Source organism: Zootoca vivipara, chromosome 8 (genome assembly GCF_963506605.1).
Source record: "Zootoca vivipara chromosome 8, rZooViv1.1, whole genome shotgun sequence".
Taxonomy (NCBI): domain Eukaryota; kingdom Metazoa; phylum Chordata; class Lepidosauria; order Squamata; family Lacertidae; genus Zootoca; species Zootoca vivipara.
Window position 1 is genome coordinate 21550688 of NC_083283.1, and position 27374 is coordinate 21578061.

At 43.0% G+C, this 27374-nt stretch overlaps 1 protein-coding gene across 1 annotated transcript; it reads right to left on the reverse strand.

Annotated features, from left to right (window-relative positions):
- Nucleotides 1–9463: 9463 nt before the first annotated feature.
- On the reverse strand, nucleotides 9464–15365 carry ODF1 (outer dense fiber of sperm tails 1). The gene is made up of 2 exons (XM_035126224.2): nucleotides 14995–15365; nucleotides 9464–10072 (listed from the first exon to the last, which is right to left on the reverse strand). Exons 1-2 carry the CDS (start codon nucleotides 15288–15290, stop codon nucleotides 9757–9759), a joined length of 612 nt encoding a protein of 203 aa, XP_034982115.1. The 5' UTR covers nucleotides 15291–15365; the 3' UTR covers nucleotides 9464–9756.
- Between the last annotated feature and the right edge of the window lie 12009 nt (nucleotides 15366–27374).

Genomic DNA, 27374 nt, shown 5'->3' on the forward strand with positions numbered 1-27374 from the left:
CAGACGACTCTGGGGTTGGCAGCGGCGCTCATCTCACTTTTAGTGGCCGAGGGAGCCAGCGTCATGTGGCCAGCATGACTAAGCTGTTTCTGGCGAACCAGAGCAGCGCACGGAAATGCTGTTTATCTTCCTGCCGGAGTGGTACCTATTTATCTACTTGCACTTTGACGTGCTTTCGAATTGCTAGGTTGGCAGGAGCTGGGACTGAGCAACGGGAGCTCTGTCGAGGGGATTTGAACCGCCGACCTGATCAGCAAGCCCTAGGCTCTCTGGTTTAGACCACAGTGCCATCCGTTAATTGTATTACTGTGTATTTTATTGTCACTTGAGACTTTTTTTGGTGGAAAGCAATTAACAAATTGGAATCAAAAATAACAAACTCCGTGAAAAAGTCAAAAGCCCATGCACCTCCCAAATTAATTTCATAATCATAAGATTCTGTATCTCACTCAAATCGCTTGGATCGAGGCAGCAATCACATTCTCAAACGTCGCCATGAGGTCCTTCTGGAACAAGGCTGCTGTCCTGCTTCTAAATCAGGTAAGTGTTCGAAATATCCAAAACATAAGCACATTGCCAAACTGAAAGGCTCCGTGATCAAATGGGTCAGCCAGCCCTTAGGGCTATTTTTAAATAGTACAGACATGTTGACATACAACACTGAGAAGTGTAAATACCTTTCATTGGTAGTCCTGCATTTAAAGTGACTAGGAGGTTCATAGGTCACAGGAATGGACAAGTGACCCAGCCGGTTATGCGATTCTGCTGTAACATTGCACTTCTCAGAACTGACCTTTAATATTCATAGCATACATTCTCTACTGGTAGAAGATGCCTTTCCTTTCCCTCTATTTTTCTCTAGTCCTCTTATGTTTTAAATGTTCTGCGTTCCTCCCAAATTGATAATTATCTGTAGGCATAAGTGTCAGCTCCCTGCGCGTCTGAGCACCCACAAAATTCCCCATGAAGGGGCTGGGCACCCACAAATTTTGGCACCAGGGCCATGCACACTGCATGGCACCCATGGTCCCAGGAACCCATGGTCGCAGGGCCAAGTTGGCATTCCTGTCTGTAGGGATACCCTGGCAAGGGATAGCTCAACTTCTACATTTTAGGGCCTAACTACATCTGCAAGATATTCATGGTTTGATCTCCTGATTCATTTTTTTAAAACTCCCCCCACCCCCACATAGAAAGCTGCCTTTTACGAAGTCACGCCATTGGTCTTTTCATCACCAGGTAATCTCGGAGGAGTTTCCATAATAACAAATAAAATATGGGTAAAATATTTATTGGCACAAGGACTTCTGACTGTGCAATGGAACTTCCTCTCTGTGTATGTACCTGCTAAACCCCTTCTGGGAGTTTCTCTAATCCTGCAGAGCAGTTTTCAGAAAGGGCCAGGGGTGCAATGAAGAGGAGGGGGAGGGAAAGTTCTCTCGTGCAGCTGGAAGTCCTTGCATTAGTGGAACTACTTCATTGGATTTTGCCCCATATCATTAAAAATCACACCACACAATTAAAACGTGCAGCAATAAAATATAGCTCAGTTGGTAGACCACGAGACTCTTAATCTCAGGGTCATGGTTTCGAGCCCCACATTGAGCAAAATATTCCTGCATTGTAGGGGGTTGGAGTAGATGACCCTCATAGTCCCTTCCAACTGTACAATTCTATTGTAGAGTAGTTGTGCCGTCCTGGACAGAAATAATGTTGCAGCATTGGGCAAGCATTAGAACAACTAGTAAAACAATCAATCAATAATGCACTGTTACTGCATCAAAAACATGTTGCAGACTACACCTGCAATAAAACACCAGTCTACAGGGGTGGTCTTGTATGATTTTGCTGTATGTTTTCGTGATGCTCTATAATATCATTCCTTGATACACCCTGCAGCTTAACTTGTATACAGTAAGTTTGCAACTTATGTGGGGGTTATGTTCCAGGGATTACACCCATAGTTTGGACATCTCTGCAACCCTTTCCCTCTGCAGGGAGGTGGGACCGATTTGGATGGTCCACCCCCACCACTTAATGGATCCAAATGGTTTCCAGAGAGTGGTAGGGGATGTTTTATCCACCTGTCTCCTTGATCCTTGCCTATCCTGGCTCATAAAAGCGAGCCGGAAAGGGCTGGGTGATGGGCTCCGCGGGGTGGTGAATGTGACCCTATGTGGAGCTGCCTTCCCAGACCCACTGAAAGAGGTGGTTATTAAACCACTTATTTTAAAAAAAATGGACCTGGCCAATATGGCCAACTATCGCCCAATCTTCCATTCTTGGGCAAGGTGATTGAGTGAGTGGTTGTTGAACAACTCCAGGCACGCCTGGAAGAAGCGGGCCATTTGGATCCCTTCCAGTCGGGATTCAGGCCTCATCATGGGACTGAAACGGCCCTGGTCGCACTGGTTGATGATCTCCGGCAGGCTAGGGACAAAGGTGAGAGCTGTTTCCTAGTCCTGCTGGATCTCTCAGCGGCTTTTGACACCATCGACCATAACATCCTTCTGGACCGTCTAGAGGGGTTGGAAGCTGGGGGCACTGTCATACAGTGGTTCCGCTCCTTCCTCCTGGGGCGTGTTCAGAAAGTGGTGTTGGGGGATGAGTGTTCAGACCCCTGGGCTCTCACTTGTGGGGTGCCTCAGGGTTTGTCCTCTATCCCATGCTTTTTAACATCTATATGAAGCTGCTGGGATAGATCAGGGAGGTTGGGCTGGGTGTTCATCAGTATGCGGATGATACCCAGCTCCACAACTCTTTTAAATCAGAACTAGTGAAGGCTGTGAAGGTCTTGTGTGAGTGCTTGAAAGTGGCTGGAGGATGCATGGCGGCTAACAGATTGAGGTTGAATCCTGACAAGATAGAAGTACTATTTTGGGGGGACAGGGTGGGTGGGTGGGTGTGGAGGACTCCCTGGTCCTGAATGGGGTAACTGTGCTCCTGGGAGTAATTTTGGACTCGCAGCTGTCCATGGAGGCGCAGGTCAATTCTGTGTCCAGGGCAGCTGTCTACTGGCTCCATCTGGTACACAGGCTGAGACCCTACCTGCCTGCAGACTGTCTCGCAAGAGTGGTGCATGCTCTGGTTATCTCCCGCTTGGACTACTGCAATGTGCTCTATGTGGGGCTACCTTTGAAGGTGACCCAGAAACTACAACTAATCAAGAATGCGCTAGCTAGACTGGTGACTGGGAGTGGATGCCGAGACCATATATTACTGGTCTTGATAGACCTACATTGGCTTCCAGTATGTTTCCGAGCATAATTCAAAGTGTTGGTGTTGACCTTTAAAGGCCTAAACAGCCTCGACCCAGTAAACCCGAAGGAGTGTCTCCACCCTCATCGTTCAGCCTGGACACAGACGTCCTCCTCCGAGGGCTGTTCTCTCACTGTGAGTTTGTGAGGTTACAGGAAACCAGGCAGAGGGCCTTCTCGGTAGTGGTGCCTGACCTGTGGAACGCCCTTCCAACAGATGTCAAGGAAATAAACAACTATCTGACTTTTAGAAGACATCTGAAGGCAGGGCTGGCTCTAGGTGGACTCCCGGTGGTGCGGTGTGTTTGGGCGCCGGGCCGGTAGGCAGGGTGCTGCGCGGCAAAGCCGCACAGAAACCATGCTGTGCCCTGCGAGGGCGGGGGCGCCAGAGCGATCTCCGCCCCTCAGCGCCAGGGTGCCCGACCTGCTCAAGACTGCCCTGTCTGAAGGCAGCCCTGTTTAGGGAAGTTTTTAATGTTTGATGTTTTATTGTGTTTTTAATCTGTTGGGAGCCGCCCAGAGTGGCTGGGGAAACCCAGCCAGATGGACAGGATAATAATGATGATAATGATGATGATGATAATAATAATAATAATAATAATAATAATAATAATAATAATTTATTATGTTGTTGTTATTTGTTTGTTGTTGTTTGTTTGTTGCTAAAATTGTGTATTATCAAAACAGATTGGATTCAATGTCAGATGGGATTGCCAATGTCTTTTTCCCCTGGATGCCTACCCGCTTTCCACTACCTTTTAATTTTTTTACATATTTTTTTTTTTGCCAAGCACATAAAGCTGAACGCACACAGGTTGGAAGTTGCAAGGCTAACTGCTTTTGTAAAGAAAAGAGAAAATGTCTGACAAATGTTTTGCATGAACTTTGTATGGCACCCACACTCACTTTCATACTGCAGTTCAGATATTGAAATGCTATATATATTTAATTGCAAACAGTTTCTAATGTTATGTACACATAGTGCCTTAGAATGCAATAAGATCTGCTGCGTTTCAAGTTGGATTTGCACATTGCTGTACACACCGGACAGGGGACTGGGATGTCCTCACTGATGCACATTCCTTGTTGGGTTTCCCCACCCCGGCAACCCTCCTATATTCTGTGCAGCGGCAAATGCCGTCTCAAGTGCACATACCTCAACTTAATGTGAAGTGTATGTGGCTCACATTTTGAAATCTGATGGAAGCTGGTTTGGGGTGAAATGCATCAAACAGCAGTATCTCTTAAGGAAGTACAGAAAAGATATAGATTGTGGCTAATGTGTAACTAGCTTCAAATACCAGTGGTGGTGGCTCACAAGAACCATAGCAAATATTAATGTGGACATCGCCTCAGAGAAACACCCACACATCAAATTGTTCACATTGCCTACATCCCAATAATGACATAGCAATGGATGAAAATTCCTAAACAGACAGACTCATGCATGCAACTGGAGACTACTAGCAGATACTAGTGTCTCCTTAAACGACCCTAACAACAAATACCGTATTAGCCCGAATATAAGCCACACCCAAATATAAGCTGCTCCTTTAAAATTCAAGGGGGGGGGGATGCCCCCTTAAAATTCCACAGGGACTCACACCCGTTCCGTTTTACCATATGTCTGTTTCAGCAGTGATATCGTAAAAGCCAATTTTTGTAAGGTCACGAATTCAGCCACACTTTAACTTTTCACGTTCGGAATTTGGAATAAAAGTGCGGCTTATATTCAGGCCAATACGGTACTTTGAAATGTATTTCTAACTGCCCCTGATAATGCTTCCAGTGCTTCCGGTGGATATGTAGTCATTTAGTAATCTTTAACCTCACTAAAAGTCATACTTTTATTGGTTGAGCTTGGTCAGTTGCTTACTGATAACAAAGAGAGGTTTTATCAGCTTTGCTGAGGAGTTTATCAGTAGGCTGAGGTCATCAAGACTTAGTTTGTTCAAATAGATTACCGGTAATAACTATTCTTGCAGAATTAAACAGCGTTTGAGCCAGAAAACCATTTGACAATGAGGTGACCCTGATTCAAAATTGTTGAGGCTTGGGAAGTATTTTTTAAAAGGGAATTTTGGTTCAACATTGCAGTTTAAACTTACCGCCCTGACCCGGGCCTCACTTTTTAGAAAATAAACTGCTTCCACTAATGAGGTTAACTCACTGTTATGTTCTGAGCTGAATCCTAGAACAATAGGATCCAGAATGCAGCAGTCTGATTCGTCCGAAGGAGCCACCCATTCCAGGAGCAGCCAATCAGGCTCCTGGATGAAGCGAGTCAGCAACCTGATTGGCCTACAGGTGCAGCCCTGAAGTAGACAATCACGCAAGGCCCATTGTGTAAATAATGTATATAAGCAGACGTTTTGGGGAAAGAGCCATTCTTCTCTTCTTCTTCTGTTGCTACTACAAGCCGAATAAAGAGCATGAAATTCACTCTTGACTCTGAGTATATTTTACTCACGTAAGGGAAGCACTATACAGTATGTGTTTTCACATGCTGCCATAATTATATAAGTTGCTATTTTTGATGTTTACATTTGTTTGGAACTTTTCAGTATTAACACCAGTTGGATGGGTTACAGGTTATTTTATGGTGTGCAACTTTGTGCATCTAGCTTCTTGAGGAATCTTCATCACCAAAAGAAACCAAGCATGCAAATTCACTGGCCGAGGAAAAAGAGCAACTGGTTACGAGGTGTTAGCTGACAGTATGAAGCGATGTTGAGGACTGGTCAGTGGGGAGCCATGAGGGCTGGTCTGAGCATGGTTATCCAATTATTTAATTTCTATATCACTTAATATAATAAAAATAGCTGACTGAGAAGAAAAGCATGTGGGGTTCTTCCTCAGTGGAAACCTGTGGGGACAGGCTACTGTTATAGAGATTGTTCTGCATTTATAATTGGGAATAGTCAGTGCTTTTTCTAAAAAAAAATGTTTAGGGGTACTCTCTTTTGGACTCAAGAAAATCACCATTTTATAGTTCAAATTGGGAAAAATAAATACAGTAAATGGACAAAAGTACAAAAATTAACAAAATGTTTAGGGGTCTGCGTCCCCCCAGAAAAAAAAGCACTGGGAATAGTACAAGTCGAACCTGCAACAAAATGTTGCAGCGTGGAGGGCTTCTGTTCAGGATTCCAACCATCCAGACATGCTCTTTAGGATACACCATTAAATCTCCACCCCCTGGTTTCCTGTTAACCCTCCTCCCTAAATAAAGTGAGTTAGTGTTTGGTGACTACTGAGCATGCTGAATCCTCCTTGGGATTTTCTGTGGGGGTCCCCTCCTTCATAAAAAAATAAGAATAAGTTTGTTGCAAACCTTGGGATTCCCCCAAATCTGCTAATAACTTGTGTATGGATGGTGCAGTTTTGGCTATATAAAGATCCACACTTGGAGAATGGGTTCCCTCTTAGGATACAGGATGGCAGAAGGTAAAACCATTGTGCTATCTGAAAGTATGATGTCCGTATATGCGTGCAAATGAAGGCTAGGGGTGATTTTGTTCTCACTGTTCATCTGGCAGCACATTGCACAGTAGTTTTGAGTGGTTTAATGTTTCAGAAGTATCCGTGGCCCACTTAGGGAAAATCAATACCCAGTGCCAACATTAGCCTGATATGGGAAGGGAGCAGGGGTCATTTCAGGCTGCGCTTATTTCAGCCTGTGAAATTTCACCTGCCAGTAAGATATAAATAGACACAATGAGGTCTTACTTAGACAGATATATGCCACCTAGTGGTGAAAGTATTTTCCAGTGCCTGGAGAACAGGGAATGGGGAACCAGAGGTTTTTGGACTTCAACTCCTACCATCTCTGACCACTGGCCATGCTGGTTGGAGCTGGAGTGCAAAAAGCATTTAGGGGGAGCACCTTTGACCTAGAATATCTGCAACTACTTTCATATAGATTATAGAACAAGCAAGTTTCTCAGCAGAGGCAGGTGCTGAAAAGAAAGCCCCTGTCCACTTTTTTGGGTGGCATGGGCGAATTAACTGCAGTGGATCCAGATGGCATAGGATGAATTGCTTGATGTAAATATGACATTCTCTTCCCCACCCCACCCCCTTTTGTATTGCGTGGCTTATTTGCACCAAGCTCCCCCCCCCCCAAAGGATGAGGTTTATTCTTCCAAGTTAAAACTGAAAACTGTGAAGAATTGTCAAGGATTACGGCGTGTTTACCATTCCCCAAAGATAAGCTTCAGCTAATTAAGATCTTTACACCAGTCTTTGCAATAACAGGAAACCAATTTAGACATCTATGTACAGCTTATTTATAAAAAAGGTTCCACATCTGTATTGCCTGTCATGCAAGGAAATCTTTTTCTCCATCAGGATTGCTCCTAACAGCCTAAGATTGTGTATTCATGTAGTACCGCAAATACAAGTGGCTTAATGTACAATCTCCAGCATATATATTATTTCCAGAACTCATTATGTAGGAAGCAGCTTTCAGAAGCTGAACAAAAACCAAGGAATAAGCGATGGCATGGATTTTATAGCTTGTACTTTTCTTTTCAGCTCTGAACCCAGGTTCACACTAATTGGATAAAGTAAACTTTAGATGTTGAGAACGATGTTAAACCCTTTCCAAAACATTAATGAACCATACGATTTCCTTTAGAAGTGTGCTCTTATTTAAGACTCTGCTGCTTTGGCCAAGGAACGCCACTTGTCAGGCAGGATCAACAAGGACTTCAGCCGAGAGCTTCCTATGCTGTGCGCTGAAGGCTCTTATGGCAACTCTCGATTGCAACATGGAGTCTTTAATATTTGCATTTTTTTTAGTAGGTTAGGCAACTGCGGGGTGCAGATCTTGAACAGATATTTTAGCCACGTTTCTAATTTCCAAACAAAGTGACCATGTCATTCTGTTAAGCCTTTACATACTATCACTGGAAACCCTACAATTCAATTGGGCCAAGTCCTTCCCATCAACCAGGAAAGATCCTTCTGTGTTGAGTGGCGGTTGATACTTCAGGACAAATGGGGCAATGCCCCGTCAACCTCAACCAGACCCCGCTTGCTTGCTTCTTACAACCAGCCCAGGGAGAGGCACTGCCTATCAGTTTCCTCATCAGGGATACCCCTTATAGAACTCAGCAGGGAGGATAGCCTCTGTGTGTCATTGGCTCCGATTCCCCCTACTGTGTACCTTCCAACTGTCCCTATTTGCCTGGAACATTCCCAGAATTACAGAAGCCACCCCGGCTTCTGATATGAACCCAGAATGTCCCAGGGATGAGCATACACTGGCGTTTGTGCTGCTGATTCACACAAGACCAAGGCACCAAAAGACGCGTATCCCAATTTTCGTCAGAGTAATGTTGGAGGGTATGTTACTGTTGATCTCCGGCTACTGCCCTACCAGTTCCAATTTATTATTATAAACCATCCCAGACTCTGCGTTCATCATCTGATGCCCTTCTTTGAGTGCCTCCTCCATGTGAAGTCTGGAGGGTGGCAACAGAAGACTGGGCCTTCTCTGTAGTGGCTCCCCATTTGCGGAATGCTCTCCCCAGGGAGGTTCACCTGGTGCCTTCATTATATATTTTTAGGAGCCTGGTGAAAATGCTCCTCTTCAACCAGGCCTTCGGCTGATTAATATTCTAATATTCTGTGGGAAAGGGGAGTTCTTGCTTTGCTGTTTTCTTTTATTTTGCGAACTGCCCTGAGATCTTATGCTGAAGTGCGGTATATAAATCTAATAAATAGATGTATTTATTTAATGACATTTATACGCAGCTGGATTGTTAAAAAACCCTCCAAGTGGAATGGGGCCTGTTCTGTTTTTACTGCGGTACAAACGGCAAGTTTAAGAGCTCAGCGGCAGAGTAACCTGTCTCTTGCCAGGTCAGCCTATTTGGTCCATCGAGCTCTGAACTGTACTCACTGCTGCTTTCCAGGGATCTCAAGCACAGCGTCTTCCCCCGTCCCTTGCTACCTGATCCCCAAATCATGTGCTCTACTACCAAGCGAGAGTCCCTCCCCATAATTTTCAGCTCCGCAGTTAAAAATAAAACAGGAATGGCATTCCCCAGTGCTGGGTTAAACCCTGCAGAGGCCACTAGGCAATCAAAATCTTGGTGGTGGCGGTGGCGGGGGGCTCACATTGAATTAAGAAAGCTTGATTGCAATTTTCTTTCAAGATCAAATCAGTATTATTTTGATCCATTGTCGTGGGCCCCCTAAAAGGCCCATAGGCCTGTGTCTATTCTGCCTATTCCCCCTCCTGTGGCAGCTACCAGCTATGAAGATGTCCTTTAAAAGCACAACTTGAAAATAAAAACAAACGCAGCCAAACCAGCAGGTGCTCAGCATTGTCGTTGTTGGAAGAAGGTTCGCATGGACAGCAACACGTTTAAAGGGCGATATTAAAAAAGAGAAAGAAAAAAGAAACCAAACACAGCCATTCCCCTGAGGATCCACTGAGGTCGCATCCAGATGCTGAACAGCTGCCAGAGCTGATCATCCAGTGTCTTCTTCAAAGCAGGCTAAGCAGGCATTCGGGGATACAGCCTGGGGACTCTATCCTCACGAGACTGCAGGGTCCTATGGTATAAGTGACTTCGTTCTCACACACCCCTGGTGGCAAGCAGATCTCCTTGGTGACGGTTGAGTAGTTGTACTCCTTCCCTCTGCAAGTCTTAAATTCTTCCTCGTGCTCAGCCGAGACTTTAACTTTCCCATCACATACCTTCACTGTAATGTCTTCCGGGTCGAAACCCTTAACGTCCATTAAAGCCAGCAGTTTTGGGCGGCTACATGCTGCCATCATCTTAGTAATCCTTCTTCGAATTCTGCAAAAGAATAGCAACAGCAGCAGTAGTAATGGTTATGATAATAAAATAGGAAAGCAGAACGAGTCAAGCTGCTTCAAGCGGCTGGAATCCCGCACACAGGATGAGCAGCGGTGGCTAAATCTGTTGATAAATAGGCATGATTTGACGGTACCGTACACTGTGTCGGTGGATTCACATTATGTGGCAGGGGAAACCAAATGGTTGCAATAATCAACTTGTACCAGTTCATTGGAAATGCCACAGGGTTGAACTCATCTATATCTTTGTGTTGGTAGAACTGAACAGGGGCAATTCTGTGATGTTTGCTGCAACATTAGACTCTAATCATTTGCCAGTGGCCTTTTCTCTCTCTCTCTCTCTCTCTGTGTGTGTGTGTGTGTGCGTTTGTGTGTGTGCGTTTGTGTGTGTAGGGGTTTGTTCAGTGTTAGAAACCAGGCGCCAGGCGCGTTTTGCAACTGCTGCAGGTCCAATTGCGACCATGTGGAGATCTCTGGATGCCAAGTTGGCGACTGACATCTCCATCTGGCTGGCCCCTCCAGCTTTCTTAATCAAGTAAGATGAAGAGCTGATTTTTTTGCATTTAGATCCCAGCTTTTTCTCCAAGGAGTACATAGTTAATCCCTACAACAACAACAACAACCCTGTGAGGTAGGTGAAGATGCCGTGACAGGCCCAAGGTCACCCAGTGAGCTTCATGACTGAGTGGGGATTTGAACCCTGATCTCCCAAGTCCTAGTCCGACACTCTAACCACTATACCACACTGGCTTCCTAGACGTACTTCTGCTATGGGACAGCTATATAAATTAAGGAGGCAAATAAATTTGGGGAAAGCAAAATGTCTCTTAGAGAAGGATCAGAAATATTTTCCTTGAAGCTTGCATTTGTTTTATTCTGGATTGTTTTATTGAATTTTTTAATGTAGTAAACTGCTTTCAGATTTTTTAATATATATATATATATATATATAAAGTGGTATGGAAATGAAATGAAAAATAGTAACAAAAAAGAGGAGCCTAGACATTTCATTGTGGTGACTGCAACTAAGGTTTGAAGGTGCCATTTGGCAATTAGCCTATATATCTGAGATAAATATATAAACACCATCTAGTGCAGGACATTTTATACACATACTAAAAAGCTTGCAATCTAGGGATAGTTAAAAGGAAGACACATAAAGAAATGTGGCTCTGTAGAAAAGGAATACACAGCTGGAAATGTGCTGAAGCAAAGCCATCCTTCAAAATTCACACTTTTCCAAATTTTGCAGTGCCGCTCTCCAGTCATGTGTACAAAAAATTAAGATACTAGGGTAAAGGGTGCATTGAAATGCACGTATTTGTGAAAATAAAACAAAAAAATGCAAAAATGTGTTCATTAGGAGAAATTCACACTAAAATGATGATAAGTTTTCACAATAACCTTAAAAAAATAATAATCACAAAGTGATTCGAACGCAAGATTGGGGGGAAATAGAAGCTGGCAGATTTGCCCAACCCTGCTCTTGAGTGACATAGGATCCTGGGTATTTGATTTGATGGAGCAGCACTTATCATTGTCCCCTCCCTCGCCCTTGAGATCAGCAGGGAAGGCCCTGCTTGTGGATCCACCAATGAACATATCTTACTGTGAAGGGACCTGGAGTAGAGCCTTCTCTGTAGAACTCCCTCTTCGTGGAGTCAAGAGCAGGCACTACACAGATTTTCCATCACCTGCTGCAAACATACTTTCTCTCTCTAGCTGTCACAGGCTATGGTTAGACTGTTTTTGAGCTTGGGGTTATCTTTAATTATAGAAGGGACTACAAGTGTCATCTAGTCCAACCCCCTGCAATGCAGGAATATGTGGGGCTTGAAACCACGAACTTGATTTAAGAGTCTCATGCTCTACCATATGAGCTATATTTTATTGCTAGGTGTTTTAATTGCGTTGTGTGATCTTTAATGATATGGGGCAGGATCCAATTAAGTAGTTCCACTACTAAGTGCAAGGACACAAAATAACTTCCCCTCCCTCTCCTCTCCTCTCTCTGTGCAACCTTAGCCCCTCCTGAAATCTGCTCTGGAAGGTTAGAGAAACTCCCAGAATGGGTTTAGTGGGTGCATACAGGGAGAGAAAGTTCCATTGCACAGTCAGAAGTCTGGATATTTTGCTGGATATTGCCCATGGATTTATTTATTATGGGAACTTTTCTGAAGTTACCTGGTGACTAAAAGTGGTATACAAGCACACAAAAGGAAACTTGAACATGGCTCTTTTATTCCACTTACAATAGAAATCTAAACGCCACTTTCAGATTTGCTGAAACGTGAACATGCTTGATGATAAATGACACAATGGCAGGCCAGGTAATTACATATTTGTAGTGCACCCTTCTGTCAAGAATCTCATAACAACATAAAAGGAATTTCCTATTTTATCCTCACATCAACCCTGTGAGGTAGGGCCATTCCTTGAATTTATTTGAGGGGAATGTATTTTGGCCGCACTCAATTCTGTTATCTGTCTAAGCACTGGCTGTAAAACTTTGGTTTCCTGTGTGGTGCTTATATGAGTCTCAGATTATATACAGCCAGAGACCATCTTGGCTATGAGTCCTGGAAGACCTGCTCCCTCCCTGCCTTGCTGGCTTTTCCCATCTAGCTTGGGAGGGCAGGGCCTTGACTGACTCCAACTACAAAAGTGGAGGCTGCTGAATGGATTATTGGACTGGGGGATTGTTTAGTGATTTTTTTGTTGGGGTTTCTTGTTGCTGTTATTGATATTAATTTTCTGCAATTGTTATTTTTAGAGCTTGTTAAGATTTATGTGGAAATTGATCAACCTTGTTGTGTGCCTCTTGATATGTTTTATTCATTGTTTGGCTGTTGTGATAGTAACAAGGCCCGCTGGATCAGACCCCAAAGGCCACCTAGTCTAGCTTTCTGTTCCCAAAGGGGCCAACCAGCTACACACAGGAAAAAATGCTATTAAAAAGTCAGAAATTAAATTGTTATAACAAAAAGGGGAGGAAACGCTATGGAAAATGGCAAAGAAAATCTTTTTGCTCTCTAGTGCCACCTGGTGTTGCATGTTTAAAACACATTCAAAGCACTGTTTTTTTGAGTCCTAAGAGTTGCATTGAATTTTGTTTGTGTGATTATTATGTTTGTACGATTGTAAAAGTTTGCATATTTCTGCTGATAAGTACGGCATGTGTGCGATGGAAATCTGTCATGTTGAAGATGAGAATCCACAAATTATCTGGAGAATATAAGAGAATAGGTCATTTTTGCCACAAGGGTCTAATTATTGTCTAATATTGCATATGAGAAAGTAGGCTGTTTCCTTACAAAAAATCATGCCAGTGAAGCTTCCCAACACAACGTTTTCCTGTTATCCTATTTGGGTTCTGCAGCATCAAATCAGGAGTGCAGGAAGGATCTCTGGGGTGTGGGGGAGGCAAGCACTTCTGCCCTGGATCATTGCTATACTATCTTGATGGCTGGCTATGTTCTGCCCCCATTGTTGGAGGCATCATGCCTCTGAATACCAGTTACAGTACTAGGAATCACAGGTGGAGACAATGTTGTTGCACCCAGATCCTGGCTGTGGGCATCTGGTTGGCCACTGTGTGTGAAGAGGATTGCTGACTTAGGTAGGCCTTTGACCTGATGCAGCAGGCTCTGTTTTTCTACTTATTCACATGTGCTTCCTGCCAGGGGCTTAGTACTGTATTGCAATTGGTCATTGCCAACATTTTAAAAACAAACAAACGAGAAACTTATGGGATTTTCTGATAAATGGGTAAATCCAGATTAAATGGGGGAGGGGGAATACCCCGCTGGCATTTTGATGCCAACTACGTTGTGCGGACACTGCAAAGGAAGTGCATGCGTGAGATCCCCAGATCCCCCAGTGAATGCCCACCTAGAAGCACTCTGCAACCTCATGTAGCCATTGCTCATCCCTGGTGCGGATAAGCCAGTCGCAGGGTAGAGTTCAGACACTCTGCTGGAGGAGTGTGCCTGAGGCAAATAAAAAGATTGAGTTGTATTCAGCCAACGTTCCCTCAGAGCACAACCCCATGAAGGATTGAAGTTGTTGAGCTCTTTTTTTTTTTAGGATTTTATCCCAGGAGATTGGGCCCCCAAGACAATGAATAGCCTGAAATACAGGCTTTAAAAGTACATACGGTGCATAACGCACTTCAAAGAACATAAGAGGAGCTTGCTTGATCAGGCCAATGACCTATCTAGTCCAGCATTCTGTTCTCACAATGGCCAACCAGTTGCCAATGGGAAACCCACAAGCAGAATCCAAGTGTGGGAGCACCTCTCCCCTCCTGTGTTTTCCAACAACTGACATTCAGCCTCCGAGGGCAGAGTCAGAGCATAGCCATCATGACTGGTAGCCACGGATATCCTTATCCCCCGTGAATTTGTCCAATCCTCTTTTAAAGCCACCCAAATTGGTGGCCATCGCTGCATCTCGTGGGAGCAAATGCCACAGCTTTAACTATGCCACTGTGTCAAGAAGCAGTTCATCTCGTCTTCTTCTTTGTATTCTGAATCTTAAAAAGGCGGTGGTGGTGGTGGGAGAGGGTGGCAGGGCTTGGCTCCATCCAAGTTGGTGACCTCCTAAAGAACTTTATGCTCCGAACCGCCCTGAGATCTATGGGTATAGGGTAGTATACAAATTTAACAAAGAAGCAATAAAATAACAGCACGCAGAAGGACCCAGTTTAAGAGAGACCTGGAAACTGCAAATGTGCTTCCTTTCCCCTCTTTTGTAGGACATCTATTGCTGCAGCAGTCGAATTACAGAACTAGATCCATAAGAATAAATGCACTCCCCATTGCTTCCACCCTGCTCCTTTTAACACCTTAACAGCAACTGTTAAATAATTACGCAAGCGACAAACTGGAGAAACCCGTTTACCTGGCCAGTTCTTGCTCAGCTTCTATCTTAGCCCTGATAGCTTTACGCTCCAAAGGCGAGAGGCAAGGCGGTCTACAGGGACGACAGCATAGTATGTCACACAGGCAGTGCGGGTAAGGGTGGAGAAGACAGCAACAGTGTGGGTGGAGACTTATATCACAGAGGCAGGTTGCCTGGACTTCGCAGGATTTAGGGCAGCAACTCATGTCCATAAGCCTTAAGCGCTTCTTTATTTCTCTGTCGGTTCGCCTTAAATCTCGCCTTACAGCTTCGAGAGCGTTGCAGAGGGTCGCCATGAGTAGGCATTAAACCATATTAACCGACGAGCACAGCCTTCAATAAAGGGCACTCGTCAGGGGAAAAAAAATTGGTCTTGCAAGCCCCGGCCAGAAGTTTGCATTAAGGAGCAAGCAACTGGTGTTCTGGCTGTATTCCAGCATGGCGTTTATGACCTCATTGCTCTGCAAGTATGTCACAGTCTAGCCATTGCCATGGGAACGGTAAACTGTGGTTGTGTCTCAGCTGCTGAATGTAAAATGCCACCCCGATGAAGCACCAAGGTCATTCTTTCATGTACAAAGAAGTCAGAAAACTCAGAGTTTGGGGTATTTGTTAAAAGCCATTCCAGACTTCTGTTAAAAGCCCACATTAGAGACTTCAGAATTTTTCAGGGGGGTGTCTTGTACTTTTCCCTCTTAGTAGGAAATGAGTGCGATGTGGGTGTCTTAATGGTGCTGTGATAGGAAATAAAGATTGGTTTGGGCGAAATACTTGGAGGACGTTGTACAATCGTCCTTATAAACACAGAAACATAAAACATAGGCAGAAAGCAAATCAGGCCCATATCCTGAAAAGCCAAATCCACTGATGAATAATGTCTCATAACATTACTATTGGGGGCCAACTGTTAAATTTAAACTCAAAATTTAGTTCAGGAACCATTTTATGTGCAGAATGTGGCCTCCAAAGAGAAATCCCTCAAACTTTCTGAAGATCTAATTCTTGGGTAACAAGACTGAAGACTTCTCCACCTCCTTTAGAAATAATACCAAGTTCCCTCAGATGGTTTTAGTTAAAATACACTGGGATTCAGTTTTCTGTGCCCACTGTCTCCTACTGCTTGTAATTACTCTGATATTATGAAATGGCCATTATGTCACAGGTTTCAGGCAAGAAATATAAAAGGCTTAATTTTCAGACTTTTGCTTTGATCAGGATGCCCTGAACTGCAGTTTTACAAAATTATATGAATTGGCAAAGTGCTGTACTTTAACACCCTACTTTGTATCCAGTGGTAGACCTACTCAAAGTAGACCCAATAAAATGACTAACTTGGGCCCATTCATTTCAATGTGTCTACTCTTGAGTAAAACTTAGTTGGATACAACTCCCATTTTTAACAATGCTTTCAGGGGGTCCTTTAGGCAACTGTTGCGCAGGAAAAGTACATCCTATTGCAGGGTTTAAAGCCCAAAAACCGATTGCAGAGGTTTTACTACAATTCAAGCGGAATATGAATTTTGTTCTAAGAAGTAAAAACAATGCCTTGAGTAAATTTCACATGTACCCTTGTTCTCTGGATACTGTAGGCCCACTTTTTGCTCTCCAGATGCCCCTCTGAGAAGCATATCCTTTGGCTGTGTGTGAGAGAGTAAGGGAAATGTAAGAGAACGCATGGACCATAAAGAAGGCTGATCGCCGAAGAATTGATGCTTTTGAATTATGGTGCTGGAGGAGACTCTTGAGAGTCCCATGGACTGCAAGAAGATCAAACCTATCCATTCTTAAGGAAATCAGCCCTGAGTGCTCCCTGGAAGGACAGATCGTGAAGCTGAGGCTCCAATACTTTGGCCACCTCATGAGAAGAGAAGAATCCTTGGAAAAGACCCTGATGTTGGGAAAGATTGAGGGCACTAGGAGAAGGGGACGACAGAGGACGAGATGGTTGGACAGTGTTCTTGAAGCTACCAACATGAGTTTGACCAAACTGCGGGAGGCAGTGCAAGACAGGAGTGCCTGGCGTGCTATGGTCCATGGGGTCACGAAGAGTCGGACACGACTAAACGACTAAACAACAACAACAAAGAGAACGCATGAGGTGGCACAGAGAGAGGAGGAGCTATACAATGCAAACTCCACCATCTTTTGGTCTTGGCTCCGCCTGCTACCAGCTGTAGTCCCCAACTTTTCAAATCACCTCTTGTTTAGGGATAGCACAGCTCTGTTTTTGGTGTAACAGCAAATACAACACCTGCTTCTTGGACTGCTAGTTTCTGTGGACTAGCATCAATTCACTGGAGCTCTGACTCTGAGCAGCAATCACCACACCCCAATATTCTGTAGCTATCCTTTTCTTACCTCTATCTAATACACAAGAGTTTCCTGACATTATGACACTTGTATGTGGGAGTACATATTAAGCCAGTAAGCATCCTAGCTAACAACTGAAATTGCTAGGATCAACCCATGGCCTGCCTTTGCTAGTGGGGTCCCTTGTGGAGGTAGGGTGGGGTGGAAACCCTCCTCAGAAGATTTTAATGCATGGAAGTGAATATGGTTGCATTCAGCTGATTGCAGCAACAGCATAAATAGCTGTCATTATTGATTCTCATTACACTAGAACTCGTTGACCCACCTTTAAGCAGGCACTATGGTAGTTGCCATCAGAACTGGCTCATTATTTCTTAACCAGCCTCTAGGTGGTAGCAGAAGGCAGCAAGAGGCAATTTGAGCAAATTATAGGAGCAGGGGCCTCCTGCCTAGTTGCTTTTAATCAGGCTTCCTCAAACTCGGTCCTCCAGATGTTTTTGGCCTACAACTCCCATGATCCCTAGCTAGCAGGCCCAGTGGCCAGGGATGATGGGAATTGTAATCTCAAAACATCTGGAGAGCCGAGTTTGAGAAAGCCTGCTTTTACTATATCCTGGAAGGCTTGGTGGGTTGATCTGGATAGTTGCATTGGATCCCTTTCCAACTCTGTAGTTATTGATTCTCAATATTTCTGCAAGTAAAGCTATGGGTTTGGATTCCCCGGAGGCAGTACCTCTTAAGGCCTTACAAATTCTTCCCTGCAGGTTGAGAACATTCTGAGAAAAAGAGCTTAGCAGATGCTCCTCCAGATTTCTGAGGTTCAGGCCATTCCTGTTCCATAAATTAGCTTTGTTATAAGAATTTTGAGGTCATATCTATATATATATAATAATTGTTCATAAAACATGTACATGAATGTACAGAAACATGTCTGAAGCAGCACAGGAAAACAGGCCTGACTGACACCATTTTGACTCTCTCTGACCAGGTGTTCCTCTGCAAGGAAGAAGTGGGGTGGGGGGAACCTTCTCATTGTCTCAGGAATTAAAGTGATAATCCCTGGCATCCTGATACCTGACTGCCAGACAAAAGGGTGTGATTAACTTGGCTGGGAAACAGGGAAATGTAAATATCTCTCAATTTTGTTGATTAGGTTTTGGGGGGCAGGGGGCAGGGTCCAGACTGCTCAGATTACTGCCACCAGACCTCCCCTTTCATGATGTACCTATGATGAATCTAGGGAGGGGGGTCTTGGGCTACACCCCTTCTGTGACATATGGATGATGCTTCTGGGGGGTGGGCTGAAACCAATTTCAAATCTCTTTTTAAGGACAAGACATCTTTGTTTGGGGTTCCTTCCTTGTTCTCCTGTGTGAGAGGAAGGACCCTGTTGCAACAGCAAAAATAAAAGTGCCTTGCTTCGTACGTCCTGGTTTGGTCTCTGTTATTTGGTGGGCAGGAGACGCTTAAATTTGTCTGCTTGCCTGGATCCTTGAGCTCTCCCTGGGTCAAGATCCATTTCTCTGGGTTCATAGGAACCAGCTTAAATTTTACAACAATTTGGCGACCACTTCGGGGACCCAGTTTTGCCTTGAGCTCCGGGTTGACTGAGGAAGGGGAGCCCAGCGCGCCCTTGCCTCTTTTGCAGGGGGGTAAACCAACCTCAGGACCCGAGGCACTTGGTAGTAATTGAGAGTCCAAGCGGGACCCCCAGGACGAAGCAACGTTTAAAGGGACAAGGCTGTTTTTTTTCAGGAACCAGTTGGAAGCTGGAGACAATGGGATTCGACTGAAAGGATCGGTCGTGAGTATTAAAAGGGGACACCTTGGGTGAGCTAAGAACCACAGCAACTAAAAATCTATTTCTCCACTTGGACTATCCTTTTCTACTCTCCTCTTTGGACCTTAGTTGCAGCAAGGCTGCCAGGCACAGTTACAAGGTAGAACTGAGGTCCAGGGCAACAGTCTTTACGTTAAACGCAGAGCTCAGAAAGACTGTCCCAGCTCCCTTCTGCCAAACTGAGCAGAAGTCTGAGCAAACTGTCGCTTTTCTACCAATCTGGGAATCTGGCTATCCCAGCTCTGTTTCCTATTCCTCTGCTCTTAATCTTCGGGTGAAGACGCCCCCCTGCCATGGCGACTCGTGTCGGGAATGACCCATGACCAGAGATTGCAAGTGCGCCCGTTCCTTTCCTACTACTCTGTATTCCTCAGTTCCGACCTGACATTGCGTAGGCAAGCGTTCAGTAGGATATGAGTCTAGTGTGTAAGAGGCAGGGAAGTTGCTGTGGAACCCTCAGGCAATTGATGACCAGTGGGAGGGTTCCAATAGGGTTTTAGCTGCACCAGGCCGCCTAGTAGTTAGTGCACGCGAACGGCAGGCAGGAACACCACTAGGACGTGGGGGTGAGTCATAGACTCGGGAAGTTAAGAGTGTCCAGGAACAGGGTCGGGGACCCGAACTGCAGTATAAAAAGGCTTAAGTAAAATGGGTGCAACCCACTCTAAGGAATTCCTTTCCCAGACTCCCAACCGAGGCAAAGCACAACTGAGGCTTGGCTCCGGTAAGGACTTTGAGGATGAAAGTCCACTCCAATTCGTTCTCTTAAATTGGCACGAAATCCCCGGGGCGGACAAGCTTGAAGGGAACCAATTGCAAAAACTTTGTAAGAAAAAAACATTGGGTCCGATTTACTATGGACCACCCAGATGAGGGGAAATGGCTACCAGGAGGTTCCTTTAACATACAGTGAATCTCCGCTTTAAAATTAACCCTGGTGAACTCTGAATGAGAAAAGTTTTGTGAGGAATCCTACAAAGTATGTTATGGTATAAAATTATATATGTTTGCATGTTACATGTTGTCTGTGTTGTCTGTGAAGTGTATGTGCGTCTGATCCTTGTGTCTGCTATAGTTCATTGTTCCCCTTAAAGTAAATGAGAGATATAATCCAGGTTTAGGAAATTAAGGGTTTGTGTAAAATTTGGCCATGACACCCACAGACTGCCTTTTTTAAAGCATGCATAGTTTAAAATAATATAAAAATTAAGGCAAGCTTGCTTAAATAATCTTATGTAAGGGCTTGATCAACCCCAAAACATGGCAAATCTTTAAAAGAGTGGAGGTAGTGTGTAAAGGTTTGTTTTAAAGAGGCTGTAGAAGGCCATTTTTTTCCTCTCCAAAAAAAAAAAAAGAGGGGGGGGCAGGATGAAGGAAAATAAAGAGTAGTAAGTTTGAAAATGCTGGCTCAATGCTTTGAAAATATTTTGAAACTTGAAAATGTTCACTTCATGAGGTGTGCAAATGTTTGTTATTGAGAGAGGCTCTAAAAGGGAGTCTTCCTCCAAGTGACTAGAGGAATTGTCTATCTGAGTCTAGTTTTAACTTCAATTGTGTTGGACAGAAGGGTTATTGTTGGGCTCCTAATATCAGTCTCTTAAGGAAAAAACTCATCTGCTAAAGGGTTCTGTATAAAGTTGGTATTTTCATTCAAATCTTGTGAATCCTGTATCTTAGAGGGTTAGACTAAATGACCTCAGGGTCCCTTCTAACCCCCATTTTAGAGCTATGTGAAAGGCAATGTGTCTGATGTGGTGATGGGTTGAAATTCAGCCCAGCTCTGCTTTCTGGCAAGGAAAGATTATTGGTTTTCAGAGTTGGAACAAGAGTGTCCTTGTTGTTTTTATGGAGTGATTATATAAGTTTTTATCACTTTCTCTATTAAGGTTTAAAGTCTAAGCACATATGAAAGTCTTGAACATTTCCCAATCTTTCTCTAGAGAGTAAAAGAGGGGTGTATGTGCATACCTACCCCTTTCTGTACAGAAAGGGGGAGCGGGAAGGGAAAAGGGAGATTGTAATCTTGAAAATGTTTGTTTGTGAACTCACAATATTTAAGGTCTGTGTCACAAGGGAGCCATGTGCTCTGTATGTAATGTTTCACCATGTGACTATGGAATATGGTGTTCCTTCTAGGGAAATGTTATTAAAAGTAGAGGCTCCATAGCCAGCAAATGTCTATCTGAGTCACTTTAACCTTGATTCAAATGGACAGAATGGTTTTAGTAAGGAAGTAAATTCCCTCTTAAACTGTTTATCCAATCTTAAGGTTTGCTAAAGGCTTCTATATAATGTTGGTACTTTTAATCTTCCCCTTCCTTATTTTTCCCTTAGTACACACGTGTGCTTCCGTGATAGGGCATAACCTGTGTTTCCCTCCCAGTCAGGCGTCTGTACTCAAATGTATGTGTATCCTAAGGGCAGTGATAGTGTTGAGATCCCCATATTTCAGAAGGGGTGGACTAGATTACTCAAGATCCCTTCCAACCCTTTCCAAACTTGCAAAAAGGAGGGAGAGAAAATGTGTTTGTAAGCACTGAAAAGTGAGTTTAAACCCTGGTGGTATAGTGAAATGGCCTGAATTCAGTCAAGCATTACTCTTTGGTGGAGAAGGATGGAAAGATAGATTTTTAAAGTTTGGCATGAAGAGTTTGAGGTGCCATTCAGAAAGAGGTAGAGATGGTATATCATGCATTGAAAATGAATGTCTGGTGTTATTTTTACCACCATAGTGTCAGCCATTTTTTTTTAACTGCAAAACTCCAGCCAACAGTTCAAGCACATACAAATTCATAATCAAGCAGAATGAGCCTTGACCATCCCTGTAAATAAAGGGCCAGAAAATTTTGTCTGAAATTGGTAAGGCTGAAAATCAATGAGAATGCAAAGGATTTTATGAATTCTGGCTCTATGACCATATCACCCATAGATAAGGGGGCAGAGAATTTAGTCTGCCATGGCTGTAATAAATTAATTAAAAACAAACAAACAAACGAAAACATTTGCAATTACGAATTCACCCCGAACCCTGTAGATAAAGGGGGCAAATCAAGATTTATTTTGCCTGGGGTATGAGATGTTTATATAGTACAGTAAACATGGCTAATTAGTGCCATGACTTCATTAAGGAGTTTAATTTGACCAAACTTTTCTTGCAGCTTTCTGGTGAAAATATTGGGTTGCCTGGATATTGAAGTTTTATATATTTAAAGTTTAAGATTTATAAGCCTGCTTCCTAAGCAGCAAGGAACAGGAAATAAGAGGTGTCAGAAATATCTCAGGACACAAAAGCTAAAGAAATGGATTTAAACTGACCAAAGAATTTAATTTCACCACTTTTGTTGCTGGTTTGGTGGAAGTGTAAATTGCTGGGTTTCTGTGTAAAATCTAACCCTATTTTAAAATCTACTCTTTCCCCTTCCCTTCCTTTATTCAGATGGTAATTTTGTCAAGAGGTACAGCACTTTAAAAAAAAAATGGTACAATAGACTGCCGAATCATGAACTCTGTACATGCACAGAGGCTATGTCAGCTTGAAGAGGAAAATAGAGGAGAAAAAGGAGGTTTTAACTAAGGGGCGAAAAGGTTATAATCTGCTCATGAAATATTATTCAAATTTCTTAATGTAAAGCTTTGAACCACTGAGGGAAAACAACCTCATGTGTGTTACTGGTCCATCAAGGTTAAGTGGTTGCCAAGTTCCAAAAATCTTAACATGCCAGATTCTTTCCACAGGTATAAATAGCAGAGTACTACTATAAGTCTGTCTCTTGAGTAGTTTATAAATTAATTAAGAGGTTCAAGGTTATGCTTTGCACATGAAACTTAAATTTAAATTTCCTTATGTAAAAATAAATAGATAAAGAACCATTGAGAACCATCAACTGTTTAGAAGCTGCCAATTCCAGTTCAACATGCAAAACTCTGTACATTTTAGGAACATTTCCTGACTGATTTTCACATGAAATAATTTTCCCTTTCCAGCAGAATACTGAGATTCAGGGTGTGGAGAAATTCTTTCAGAACCTTAATGCAAAATTATCTCCCAATGGGGGGGGGGGGACACGCCACCTAAACAAGCCCCCTCCACACTTGGAAATTCATAGAAAATTGCTGTCTACCAGTTGACAGACTATGCAAACAAAAGGCTCCATTTCTTTCCTAGCAGGTACTCAGGATGGATACTTATCTCTCATTTGCATTTCACCCCGAAGCATTACCCTATGTTAATATAACCCTCCCTTTTCTAATGTAGCAATGTTTGAGTGTTTTGCCAATTCTTTTCTTCCACAGCAAAAAAAAAAAAAAAGTGAGGAGTGAGGAGATACAAACAGTAATTTCATTTCTCTTTGGCTTTGCCTCTTCTCTTTAGCTTATAAATAATCTGCTTCCATTTATTAAATCAGTTTTTCCATTATGTCTATGAAATTATTCTAACAATAACCAGGTATTGTTTTGTGACTGTATTTTGTCAGGTAGTCTTGCCTGAGTATTTCTTATTATGATGAATTTCAAAGCTTTTTCCGTTATTTTACCATTTTTCCATCTTAATTGGATATTTCACCTTCAGATCTTTAAGGTTCCTCTCCAATTTATAATGTCTTTGTATTATTTAATGATAATTTTTTTAAAAAAAATCTGATACGTCCAATTTCATTTGAAAAATTGTTGTGTGAGTGGTAATCTAAATTTTATTATTTTATTTTTGTATCTTTTTTGGTATTTCTACTTTTTCTTTCTGTACATACAAATGTAGCATCTAAGTCATTCTTTCCTGTAAATAATAATAATAATAATCCCTTTCAAACAAGATACGTGAACCTCAAAGAGAATTCAGAACCACATAAGGAAAATGTTAATAACTTATCGATTGTGTCATAATTAACAAAATTTTTGTCCTTTGTTTCCTCCACAGCCAAACTAGGTGAAGTAAATTAAACAGACTGAGCAGACAATAACAGCAGTAATTAAATATGAATGATAATAATAATATTTAAATGAATAAAATGCCTAACTATGATCTTATATTATTTGCAGCTTCCCAAGAAGAAATTTCTAGAATATTCTCCCCTTTCTCGACTATTTATTATTATTATTTTTTAACTAATTATATCTTCAGGCCCCAACCCCCTGCAGGCCTATTTTCAAAAGGATGTTTTACAGGAAACCAAATTGACATTTTATCTCTTTGATCACAACCTAAGAAGGAGGACCTAGAAAGCTATAACGTTTCAGCAAGGTTTAGAAGTGCTGTTATAGAAGTACTGTTAACTTCCTCCCAGTGACTCGAAGGCAGACAAGAAAACCCCCTTGTTGGAGATACATGCAAAAGCAGCAAGAATTATCTCAAGTTCACCTGATTGCCTCAAGATATACAAATGGCGTATAATTAATAATTTGAAGGTTTTGTGCATTCTGTGTTATATAGGAATACTGAAATGTGTCAAATGACTTTGGGACAAAGGGGGAAAGTGAATTGCAAGGACATTCTCTCTCCTTGACCTCAAGACTCTGTGCCCTAGGATTTAAAAGCAGCCGGAATTGTCTCAAGATCATGATGGCCTCAAGACATACAACTGATATATGATTATGTTTTATGTTGTGTGATATTCGACAGAAACATTGAACTATGTCTGACAGTATGTTATTTCCACAAGGAGGGGGGGGTGAACCAATTTTGTGTTTAGTTGTTTTTTAATGTTTAATGTATAGTGTCCCAATGTTTTTTTTTGTATTATTGCCATGCATTGTATGCCTTTTAAAGGATCAGGATATTGCATAGTTCAGTATTTAGATTAGATCAAATTATGACCACATTTTCTTGTCCCACCTGGCACTCTGCAGTGTGCCAGCCTTCTTACACAATTTTAGATTGTTTAAATCATTTTACCAAGAATAAGCCCCAAGATCCATGAAACACCAGATAAATGAAGGTATTTATGTCTTGATTTAACAGGAATGATCCCTTTTAGAGTTAAATTTGACTAATTTGGACATGTTTTATGGGGCTGTATAAATTTTAATTTGGCTTCAGTTCTAATTGGGCAAGTGTATCCAAGGTGCAAGTAGCTTTCTTCCTTTAAGAGCAACTGGGCAACTCCCTACAGTGCAAGGCCAGAGCCTATAATAAAGGCCCATAGGAAGCCCAAGGCAAAGGCATCTCTCTCATGACATGTCCAAACCTGTGGCAGCTATGGGGGGTGCCAGGCGACATGGTCAATATGAAAGCCCTAAGGGGATTCACCAGGGATTGTTGCTGTTGTGCCACGATGGAGGTGTGCAACCAGAGGAGAGCTAGCTTTTGACACCTGAAGAACACACAAAAGGGTAAACAAACAAACTGCACTTTCCAGTCAATATTGGTGGACCATCCTGTTAAATGAAATACGTAGACCATTTTTGAGAAATGCTTCTCCCAAAGTACTAAAACAACACATCTGGTTATTCTTTTGTGGGGCAACAATTTTTAAGAAAAATTATAGCCCCAAATGGGGAATTGTTATAAGAATTTTGAGGTCATATCTATATATATATAATAATTGTTCATAAAACATGTACATGAATGTACAGAAACATGTCTGAAGCAGCACAGGAAAACAGGCCTGACTGACACCATTTTGACTCTCTCTGACCAGGTGTTCCTCTGCAAGGAAGAAGTGGGGTGGGGGGAACCTTCTCATTGTCTCAGGAATTAAAGTGATAATCCCTGGCATCCTGATACCTGACTGCCAGACAAAAGGGTGTGATTAACTTGGCTGGGAAACAGGGAAATGTAAATATCTCTCAATTTTGTTGATTAGGTTTTGGGGGGCAGGGGGCAGGGTCCAGACTGCTCAGATTACTGCCACCAGACCTCCCCTTTCATGATGTACCTATGATGAATCTAGGGAGGGGGGTCTTGGGCTACACCCCTTCTGTGACATATGGATGATGCTTCTGGGGGGTGGGCTGAAACCAATTTCAAATCTCTTTTTAAGGACAAGACATCTTTGTTTGGGGTTCCTTCCTTGTTCTCCTGTGTGAGAGGAAGGACCCTGTTGCAACAGCAAAAATAAAAGTGCCTTGCTTCGTACGTCCTGGTTTGGTCTCTGTTATTTGGTGGGCAGGAGACGCTTAAATTTGTCTGCTTGCCTGGATCCTTGAGCTCTCCCTGGGTCAAGATCCATTTCTCTGGGTTCATAGGAACCAGCTTAAATTTTACAACAGCTTTGAGATGAACAGAGATGCATGCAACACCTAGTAGTTAAATCACACTGGAATAATAACAGCAGCTTCACAGTATACATCTTTAGTATATCTATTCAGCTATTTGCACTATTTGATTTCCCAGACTTCATACACTGTGTACAAATCATACAGATGTTTGTGGGCCTGAGCCATTCTTTAAGAGGAGCCTGCTCAATCAGGACCAGTGGCCCATCTAGTCCAGCATCCATCTAGTCCAGCATCCTATTCTCACAGTGGCAAACCAGATCCCTGGGGGAAACCCTCCTGCAACTGATATTTTAGGCAGAGCAGAGCCATCAGGGCTGATAGTGTTTGATAGCCCTGAATTTGTCTAATCCAGGCATCCCCAAACTTTGGCCCTCCAGATGTTTTGGACTACAATTCCCATCATCCCTGACCACTGGTCCTGTTAGCTAGGGATCATGGGAGTTGTAGGCCAAAACATCTGGAGGGCCGCAGTTTGAGGATGCCTGGTAATCCTCTTTTAAAGGTAAAGGTAAAGGGACCCCTGATCATTAGGTCCAGTTGTGACCGACTCTGGGGTTGCGCGCTCATCTCGCATTATTGACCGAGGGAGCCAGCGTATAGTTTCCAGGTCATGTGGCCAGCATGACAAAGCCACTTCTGGCGAACCAGAGCAGCACACGGAAATGCCATTTACCTTCCCGCTGTAGCGGTTCATATTTATCTACTTGCATTTTGATGTGCTTTTGAACTGCTAGGTTGGCAGGAGCTGGGACCGAGCAACGGGAGCTCACCCCGCTACAGGGATTCGAACCGCTGACCTTCTGATCAGCAAGCCCTAGGCTCAGTGGTTTAACCCACAGAGCCACCTGGGTCCCATCAATCTTCTTTTAAAACTGTCTAAATTGGTGGCCTCAATGCCTCATGTGAAAGCAAGTTCTGCAGTTTAACTATGTGCTGTATGAAGGACCCGAATCTTCCAACATTCAGCTTCGTTGATGTCCAAAAGTTTAAAGTTATTGCGTTAAGAGACACCATG